The following is a 10,355-nucleotide window of genomic DNA, read 5'->3' as shown; positions in this document are numbered from 1 at the left end:
ATTCATAAATGACTGTGTAACATCCGGGTCTCCCGCCCGACCCGGGAATCGAAGCCGAATCTCCGTGGTAGCCGCGTGCGCGCGCCCGCCTGCCCTGGAAGAGACCCATATACAGGATAAAGCACGGTGCTGCTTTATTAACGTTTATTAACAAACACAAGGCATGGGGCAAATAAACTGTAACGTGGACATGGAAGCTATGGCTCGACAGCGCTTAAACAAACAAACAAACAAACAAATAAACATACGGGCGAAGGGACAAACAAAAACAAACAATGACCAGTACACAAGGGCTCCTATATATAGTCCAGGACATTAAGGCTAATGGGAAACAGGTGACAAGGCGGGAAATCAGAACAAATAGAGGGGCGTGGCACAACACACATGGGGAATATACAAAGCAGGCTCTCTTCATCTCGTGCGTTGGTGGTATAGTGGTGAGCATAGCTGCCTTCCAAGCAGTTGACCCGGGTTCGATTCCCGGCCAACGCAAGGAAACAGTTAGGAATTTTCCCCTGGGATTAATAACTCCCTTTGATTCTCGAATCACCTGCCAGCACCCCCTCTGGTGGTCGGGCGGGGAACTGTCCCAGTGGTTCCTGACAGACGGTAGTGATGGTATGTGATGGAGCTAGAGGAAAGAATGTACACTGAAATGGACTTCCTTTATTATATTGGATTTAAGATATGAGACCATTTTTAATTAGCAGACTAAACAACACAACATCATATGCTTTCAGTATCGTTCATTAACTCTTATAAAAGTGCAATCTCTAATATTATCATTACTAATATCATCAGTTCTAAGTGACCTTTACAGTATTTCTGATTGGAGCAGATAGAGTGATGTCATAAAAAGTAATGAACTAATGACTCCAGATCAAAATCCATCAACACTGAACAAAATGGCGGCTGAGATTTTTTTGGCGGCGAATGGGTTTGTTGATTTAATCGTTACTGAAAGCTGGTTTTAAATGTTAAGTCAAGTGAAGGGTGAAAGTTAAAAGTAGCCTCTCCCTTTAAGCAACACTTTATGTAAATATAATTTCTGAACATTTGATAAAAACACGTTGCTCAGTGTAATACGGAGCGATATGGAGTTCAGGATGTTTCACACGTGTTGTCTCATGGATGCTAATAAGAGTTGATGTTCTGCCATATATAAACATGTAAGATAAAGAAGAGCGTCAGTTTCATCCTGCATGAGGGTCTGATTCTCCTGAATATGGCCGATCGATAAATAAAACAAAACAAAATTAAATTAAACAAGATATAAAAACAATACAAAACAGAAAGACAACACAAAGAAAAAAAAAACACAATACACCATAACACAAAACAACACATAACAAAATAAAACTAAATCAAATCAAAACAAAACAAAACATAATGTTTGCATTACTCAGGCATTTTTGGGTCAAAGTGTTAAAAAAAATTTCAAATGTATAATTATTAATATAATTATTATGATAATGTAATTATTATCCTTTAATTAAAATTTTATTATCCATTATTTAAAATTATTAAACAAAAATAAAAAATAAGTTTCCAAAATTTTCTAAAATGACATAAGATCATGTACATGATTTTTCTTTCTTTCTTTCTTTCTTTCTTTCTTTCTTTCTTTCTTTCTTTCTTTCTTTCTTTCTTTCTTTCTTTCTTTCTTTCTTTCTTTCTTTCTTTCTTTCTTTCTTTCTTTCGCCTTCTCTAGACTTCTCCAGTGCTCTGTGTTGTTATCTGTGTGTGTGTGTGTTGTCTCTGTGATGTTCTCCGTGTTGTCACTCGACTGCAGCGGAACCTTCTCTCTCAGCTCCTCTCTCCTGCAGCAGAAGGAGGATGATGATGGCTTCCACAGACGCAGAAGATGACGTTCAGTTCCTGCGTACAGTAAGTCGAGAAATCTGTTCTTCCTGAGAAAAAGAAAAAAGAAAAGGTTAAAGAATAACGGCTGAGTTAACGTCACACCAGGCTGATTCCCTGCTTCCAAGAGTTGAAGAGTTTATTTAGAAATAGTTATTAGGAAATAGAAATATAACAGATCAGATAAACATAGTAACTGGTAATGTTTCACTCTTGACACTCATCATTTATCATTATAAAAAAAATTGTTTATGATTAATTAATTAATTCATTATTATTTTATTTTTATTTTTTGTAATTTAAAAAATGACTATTTTCTTCTGAATTAAAAATTCAAGTTTAAAGATGAGTAAAAATATTTAAGTATAAAATAAAATATGTACCTATTTCTTTACTTAAAAAAATATTTTATTAGACTTTTTATGTAAATAAATTATTGTTAATAAGGATTGTCTCCTACTGTACATTTGAGGGAATCCATGTGGGGATAAAAGATTCAAGCATGACTTTTTATTTATTTATTTGTTTGTTTATTTATTTATTTATTACAAATAACATACTGCAAAATGATTCATTTTTATTTACTTGTTTATATTTTAAAACATTTTCATTTATTTAAAATCTGTGGATTTTTTTCACCGCTATATTTCACCCCAATTTCAGGAAAACTCTTTTTCCTCATCAATTAAAATAAAAGAATTAAACTAAGTAAGTCTTTTAAAAAAATTGTAAAACAATTTTGACTATCTTAAAATTGTTTGTATTTACACTGTATGTTTCTTTTACTGATTATTTTTACCTGCAAATTTTAGTAAAAAAAAATTCTATTAAAAATAAGTGTACTAAATTCTCTAACCACAAACTTTTATCTAAATTATTTAAAATTTTTAAAAGGCACACATTTAAAAGCCTATGCAGTGAAGAGTGTGTGTAATTTTAGCCGATGATTGTTGTATAAAAGCCGACGCTGGCTGTAGTTGTGGCTCTCAGCTCTATTTTCATCAGTGTTATCAGGAGAGCAGGACGAGTGCCGGCTGTGTTCGCGGTCCACTCTCAGCCTCTTATCTCTCACACAGACAGGTGAGGGATTCCTGACCGTTCCTCTACACACGTTTGGATGAAAAGAAACTGCAGTGAAAAAGCGTATAAGTCAATGTACATGCTAATGAGGACGTCATAATATTTTCCATACTGTAGATGACGGCGTGTACAAACAATACCGTACAAAATCTTATATGCTGAGCCGACATGGCTTTAAATGGTGATGAAAGAGAGTGGAATGTACATACTGTACTCTGTGTGTGTGTGTGTGTCTTTATCAATGACCACTAACAGCCAGAGGTGATGGAATTCTCCTTTACTGACTGTCTAATAATACCCTTTCTTTCAGCCCATATATAGCCACACACACACACAGACACACACACACAGACACATTGAAACTCTTGTTCAATGCTGTATGACATTATATAGGTAAATATGTTAGAAATATAAATATACATTTGTGTGTGTGTGAAAAGTTTATCTACTTAAATATAATTCACATGTAATACAAAATGTCAGTACTGAGGATTTGGAGGCCACGCCTCCTTTACTATGATTGACCAGATACAGAGGCCACGCCTCTTTTACTAGGACTGACAGATACAGAGGCCATGCCTCCTTTAATTAGACTGACAGAAACATCGGCTATGCCACCTTTACTAGCATTAGCCTTCTTCATTATTACTGACAGATACATAGGCCACGCCTCCTTTGCTGAGACTAACAGGAAGAGAGGCCACACCTCCTTCATAAGCACTGACCAATACAGAGGCCATGCCTCCTTTACTATGACTGACAGAATCAGAGGCCACACCTCCTTTTCTATGACTGACAGAATTAGAGGCCACGCCTCTTCATTAACAATAACTTATACAGAGGCCACACCTCCTTTAGTAAGATTGACAGATTTAAAGGCCACACCCCTTCATTAGCACTGAAAGGTCCAGTGGCCACACCTTCTTTCTGGGACTGACAGGAACAGAGGCCACACCTCCTTCACTAGCACTAACAGATACATATGCCACGCCTTCTTCAATATCATTATCATTTCTGAGTGTAATTATTCTGATATATATATATATATATATATATATATATATTGTGTGTGTGTGTGTGTGTGTGTGTGTAATACACAGTCAGATGAGTTGGTACTGCGCTGTTGCTTGGCTGCTCCTCTCCAGCAGAAGCTGTGTTTGGCTGCAAACGGTTTCGGAGGTCGGCTTGGTTTCCTCGAGTCCACTTCGAACTCCAAGGTGAAACACACTCACTTTACACACTTTAACACAACTAGTTAGTCTGCTAACCTGCTAGTTACAGTAGCTACCTATATAATGATACTTAAGCATTCGTTTTTACAAAGGTACTAACAAAGGTACTGACTAACAAATGTGATAACAAAGTTACAAGCTTTTTTCCCTGAAGAACAATTAATAAACAAATTCTAAATGAGTTCATGAATTTTTTTCCAGATAAAAGACACATAAATATATTATAACATATAAAATTATATTACAGTGGAACCTCAGCATATGAATTTAATTGGTTCTGGATTTGAGTTCTTAAGGTGAAAATGTGTTTTGCGAAATGAATTTTCCTATGAGAAATAATGTAAATGCAGATAATCCGTTCCAGCCGCCCAAAAATATGACCGATATTCCCAATATGAAGCGTATGTAAACTGTATGGCTGCTTACAAATACAAAAAAAAAAATATATATATATATATATATATATTCTATCCTAAGGTTCTATCCTGTCTCAAAGATTCAGTGTAAAACCCTACAATCTGAAAACATTTAGAAAGCTGACCATCCAGAGAAACCCCAGTGAATCCCAAAGTGTGTGTTTTTCTCCTCAGAACGTTCCGGCAGATGTGTCGCTGTGTGTCTTTGTGCTGGACAGGTGTGTGTCGGTCCGAGCTCTGCAGGAAATGCTGGCCAACCACGAGGACCCACACACAGGGGTGAGGAGACCAGAGCTTTGCCGAAAAGATTCAAAAAGTATCTGCTGACTAAATAAAAATGATTTAAATAACAGAAAAACACAGTGGAACATCTGCGAAACCTGTTCACACTTACGTTACGGTAAACAGTTTCCTCACTGAATTATAATAAAACAAAAAAACTCATTGCTTATCATGTCACAGAGGAACCGGTAATGGGAAACTCCTCTGTCCTGAGGCTACAGCTTTACCTCTGAGAACTGGAGACTCCTTCCATACACGTGTCATAAATTTCTCTTTACAGAAAACAGATTTTTAAATTCTGCTCATATGGAGTGACTATCAAACACGTCACTGTTTAAATGTTTACTATAGAAATGACTGCTGTTATAGAAAACCTCCTGACCAATCAGAATAGAGTATTTCTTGAAAATACAGTGTTAATATTATATAATATTTCTGGCCTTACAGAATTGAATAAAACTACAGTAACATGATTTAAATTGAATTTCATATTTGTGAAATATTTTACACAGCTACCTTTTCCCCCCTTTGAATAAATGTCTATATCCTTACTGTATTTATCTTCTTTTCAGTCAGCTGAGACCGACGGCCATCGCACTCTCCTCTACGGCCAGGCGCTACTGCTCAGACACGCCCACAGCGACATGGTGGGCCAATCAGATTTCTCCCAAGACATCTCACTGCATTCTGATTGGTTGTTGGATTTTGAATGATGACACTGTAGCAGTTGAATATTATGGGTTTTTTGTTACAGTATCTGAGCTGTCTGACATCGTCAGGTCTCTCGGCTGATAAGCTGGCGTTTGATGTCGGTCTTCAGGAGGATGTAGCAGGTAAAGACTGACCCTAAATGTGTCCATTTAGGAAAATGATCTCCTACTGTGTCTTGTCTTATCCAAAAAGCCTCCATTCTGCCTGAACAAGCCACTGCTCACTGCACACCATACTTTAGTAGCATGAAGGTCAACTGAAATGATCTGTTCAAATCACTTGGCAAAATAATTCAGGGTTTGACAGCAGCAATGAGAGTGAATGTTTATGCAACACACACACACACACAGTTTAAGAGGTTAAATACTTATGCAAGGCACCCCACTATATGTGTTTGCAGGTGAGACGTGTTGGTGGACGGTCCATCCGGCTTCCAAGCAGAGGTCAGAGGGTGAGAAGGTCAGAGTCGGTGATGACCTCATCTTCATCAGCGTTTCCTCGGAGAGATACCTGGTAGATTTTGCTCAGATCTTTTAATCTCAGATCTTTTTCTCTCGTTTTTTCTTTCTTCTTATTACCTGGAGTTAACACCCCCTTCCTCTCTCTCTGTCTCTGTCTCTCTCTCACCCTTCTTCCTTCTCTCTTTCTGTCTCTCTCATTCTCTCCCTCTCTTTCTCCCTCTCCCTGTCTCTCTCTATCTCTCTGCTCCCTCCCTGTCTCTGCTCCCTCCCTCTCTCTGTCTCACTCTCTCTCTGTCTCTCTCTGCTCTCTGCCCCCCCTTTCTCTCTCTCTCTCTCTCTCTCTCTCTCTCTCTCTCTCTCTCTCTCTCTCTCTCTCTCTCTCTGCCCCCCCGTCTATCTCTCTGTCTCTCTCTCTCTCTGTCTGTCTTCTGTCTCTCTCTCTCTCTCTCTCTGTCTCTCTCTCTCTCTCTCTCTCGCTCTCTCTCTCCAGCATGTCTCCTGGGGTACTGGTGTGTATGATGAGTGTATAAACACCAGCGTGGATGCAGCTTTCCAGCTGACTCTATGGACCGTGGCTCCGGTTTCCTCTCTCTCGACTCAAGCTCAAGGTTCGTTTCGTTCTTCCTCCTCCTCCTCCTCCTCCTCCTCCTCCTCCTTCTTCTTCTGCTTTTTCTTGATTTAAGTTCAGCTCAGATTAAATACAGTATATCGGAGAGGAAGGATGTTTCTGTTGACAGCTTTATCACTCTGTTATCTGACCTGCAGGTCACCTCAGGGGAGGAGACTGTCTCCGTCTCCTACATGGCCACACAGACGAGTGTCTGACCGTTTCACCTGCTGGACACGCTGAGGATGAGCGCAGGTCAGTACGAAGGCTCTTAATAATGACCGGAATATCTGTATCTTTATTAGGATTTTTTTAATGCTAGCAATGTAAGAGCTGCTGTAATAGAAAATGAATCAACAAGAATCTGACCAATCAGAATCGAGGACTTCATCATCCTCATCCTCTCTTTTCAGATCTGTTCATTTTGAAGGTGGCTGCGTCTCGTCTCAAGCTCGCTCTCTGTGGAGGATCGAGATGTTCCGGGTGTCGTAAGGACAGCTTTTTATATTCGATCCAATCAACATCCTCTCACTGACCACTTTATTAGGAACACTGTATAATCCTGGGTAGAGCCTCAAATCTGCAGGCAGGGATTCCTCCAGATGTTGGAAATTTAGGCTCAAGGCTTTAGTTCTCCTCACTTCACACCTCTCTTTTTAATTTTTTCTTTTTCTTTTCTTTTTAAATTTTGTAGTTTTTTCAACTCAAAACAAATCAAAATCAGGGGACATAAGGACTGCTAAATAATCCAGTTCTAAAAGCGTTTTTTTTGTCTAATTTATAGGATGTTTTTAATCTCAGGACAAAAATAATGAAAGAGCTTAGCATCCGTGTGCTATGAACTAATTTGAGGATAAAAAAGTGATTAGTTAGTTTTTTAAATAAAAAAGTTAAAGTTATAGCTTTCTGTGGAGCAATCTAGACAATCTAGATCTAATTTTAATACATTAAACACTGACACAAACTCTAAAATAGTCAAAATGTGCTTTCTACTCTTCTTATTTTTTATATAATTCACCAACCAACTACCAACCAACCAAACCAACCAACCAACAAACAAACAACCAATCAAACAAACAAACAAACAAACAACTAATAAGCCAACCAACCAACTGACCAACCAACCAAACAGTCAATCAATCAATCAATCAATCAATCAATCAATCAATCAATCAATCAATCAATCAATCAATCAATTAAACAAATAAACAAACAAAAAAACAACCAACCAACCAAACCAACCAACAAACAAACAAACAAACAAACAAACAAACAAACAAACAAACAAACAAACAAACAACCAATCAAATAACCAATCAACCAACCAACCAACCAAACCAACAAACAACCAACCAACCAACCAAACAAACAAACAACTAATCAAACAAACAAACAAACAACTAATCAAACAAACAAACAACCAATCAATCAAACAAACAAACAAACAAACAACTAATCAATCAAACAAACAAACAAACAAACAAACAAACAAACAAACAAACAAACAAACAAACAAACAACTAATCAGCCAACCAACCAACTGACCAACCAACCAAACAATCAATCAATCAATCAATCAATCAATCAATCAATCAATCAATCAATCAATCAATCAAACAAACAAACAAACAAACAAAGAAAACAAACAAACAAACAAACAAATCCAACCAGAATCCCTGGTCAGCAGGATTATTCATTGAAAAAATCAGCCTTAAATCAAATTGAAAAAAAAAAAAAGTTTCCACATGCTGCAAGTAATGTTTTTAATGTTATAATAAAACACAAACCTTTCTGACACGCTTTGATCCAAGGCTTGACTTCCTCAGTAGTAAACAGATTGTACTGTAGTGTATCAGTGTTGAGGTTGTTTTTAAATGTTATGCTTAAAAACATTTTTAGAAATTACGGACTGCATCTTTAATATTATTTTCTCTCATTTGTATGTACTGCTCTGACTCAATAAAATCACGTTGACTTGATTTCTGTTACTGAAAAAATATTATAGATTTTGTGAATATATACTTTGACAAAAATTATAGTTATACACAGGAAGTCATAATTTATTTAGCTCTAATTTAATCTGGGATGTGTGTGTAGTTGGAGTGGGAGCCACATTCGTTGGGCGGAGTCATTCCGTCTCTATCACGTGACCACGGGAAAATATCTGGGTCTGACCCCGGACCGTGGCCTGCTGCTACTGGACAGAGAGCACGCTGACGTCAAATCCACCGCCTTCTGTCTCCGCCCATCAAAGGTCATGTGACACCTAGCTAGAATTATAATTTGAGAATTCACAAATGGACTGTATTCAGTAGTGGAGATATTTAGAAAAAATCAGGGATAGAAAATACAAACCGAAGAAGAAAATATATTTATTTATTTTTATTTTTTTGCATTTAATATAATATAACTTAAATAAAAGACTAATGTGGTGATATGCAAATTAGGAAATTGTGAAAAAATTTCAATTTGGCCCCTACATTTTTCTTGTTGAATTCTTCTGCAGTGATATTGAAATTTTTTTAAAAACTGATGTCTCAGGATGATACTGATCCCCATCCGTGTGTCTCTCCAGGAGTCCCACTCCCACCAAGAATTCCCACTCTGTGTCCAGAAAAAAGACGGGATGGGAACGCCGGAGATCAAATACGGCGACTCTGTGTGTTTAGTCCAGCATGTAGACTCCGGGTTGTGGCTCAGCTACCAGACCAGTGACTCCAAGAGGAGGAAGGAGACAGAGCCGAGTAAACAGGTAGAAAGAAAGAGGAAGGAGAGAAAGAAAGACATACACAATTCATACACAGATGTTATAAATGTAAATATAATTTTTTGTAATATAATTTTTCATCTTTTTTCAGGCCATCCTCCATTCAGAGGGTCACATGGATGACGGACTCACACTCTCTCGCTCTCAGACGGAGGAGTGTAAAGCTGCCAGTCTCATTCGAAGCTCAACTCTTCTCTTTACGCTCTTTAGAAGGTAGAAATCATCCATTCTGAGCCCAATTTACTGCTATTAAAAATATGGAAAGCCATTGAGGTCAATATTGAATTAATTTGCTTATTAATTCCCGCTTCATTTATGATCAACTCTGGGCCTGTTCTATTGCTATTTAAACTTATGGAAAGCCATTGAGGTTAATATTAAATGAATGAATGCATATCATACGTTTGAAAAAAAAAAATATGGAAAGCCACTGAGGTCAATATTGAATGAATGAATGCATATATTACATTTATTAATTAACTCTCACTCATTTATGATCAACTCTGGGCCCATTCTACTTATATTAAAAATACGGAAAGCCATTGAGGTAAGTATTAAGTAAATGAAACCATATCATACATTTATTAAATAATTCTCGCTCATTTATGATCAACTCTGAGCCTGTTCTACTTCTATTGAAAATATGGAAAGCCATTGAAGCTTGTTGATTTAGTAGCTCAGTGATACCCGAGTTTATTGATGATGTTATTAATTAATCCGCTGTTTTCATGTATCCAGGAGACTAGACGAGCTCGATCACCGAGCCAACAATCCAGCCCTGGATCTTCCGATAGAAACTCTGCGTTTGAGTTTGTGCGATCTGATTGGTTATTTCTGGCTACCTGACAAACGCTGGAGTCATGAGATCAGACAGAGCAGCAGCAGAGCGCTAAAGAACCGACAGAAACTGTTCCAGGAAGAGGTAACGTCTGCATCTGC

General features: G+C 37.5%; 1 protein-coding gene and 1 non-coding gene across 4 annotated transcripts in view; both read left to right on the top strand.

Moving 5' to 3' along the window:
* Nucleotides 1-420: 420 nt before the first annotated feature.
* On the top strand, nucleotides 421-492 carry trnag-ucc (transfer RNA glycine (anticodon UCC)). Its single transcript has one exon. It is a non-coding gene; the product is annotated as a tRNA-Gly (tRNA).
* Nucleotides 493-1,771: 1,279 nt separating this feature from the next.
* Nucleotides 1,772-10,355, top strand: part of ryr2b (ryanodine receptor 2b (cardiac)) — an 88,909-nt gene continuing 80,325 nt past the window's right edge. For all 3 annotated transcript variants that reach the window (XM_058398492.1, XM_058398491.1, XM_058398490.1), the window contains exons 1-13: nucleotides 1,772-1,887; nucleotides 4,041-4,157; nucleotides 4,763-4,867; nucleotides 5,443-5,517; nucleotides 5,625-5,703; nucleotides 5,982-6,094; nucleotides 6,533-6,650; nucleotides 6,808-6,904; nucleotides 7,063-7,137; nucleotides 8,747-8,903; nucleotides 9,225-9,401; nucleotides 9,508-9,629; nucleotides 10,155-10,338. In XM_058398492.1, coding sequence (XP_058254475.1) covers nucleotides 1,837-1,887; nucleotides 4,041-4,157; nucleotides 4,763-4,867; nucleotides 5,443-5,517; nucleotides 5,625-5,703; nucleotides 5,982-6,094; nucleotides 6,533-6,650; nucleotides 6,808-6,904; nucleotides 7,063-7,137; nucleotides 8,747-8,903; nucleotides 9,225-9,401; nucleotides 9,508-9,629; nucleotides 10,155-10,338 — 1,470 coding nt within the window. In that variant the 5' untranslated portion in view covers nucleotides 1,772-1,836. The remainder of the gene's footprint in view (nucleotides 1,888-4,040; nucleotides 4,158-4,762; nucleotides 4,868-5,442; nucleotides 5,518-5,624; nucleotides 5,704-5,981; nucleotides 6,095-6,532; nucleotides 6,651-6,807; nucleotides 6,905-7,062; nucleotides 7,138-8,746; nucleotides 8,904-9,224; nucleotides 9,402-9,507; nucleotides 9,630-10,154; nucleotides 10,339-10,355) is intronic.

This window comes from Hemibagrus wyckioides, linkage group LG09, assembly GCF_019097595.1.
Source record: "Hemibagrus wyckioides isolate EC202008001 linkage group LG09, SWU_Hwy_1.0, whole genome shotgun sequence".
NCBI classification, from domain to species: domain Eukaryota; kingdom Metazoa; phylum Chordata; class Actinopteri; order Siluriformes; family Bagridae; genus Hemibagrus; species Hemibagrus wyckioides.
This window is presented reverse-complemented; position numbering and strand designations above follow the sequence as displayed.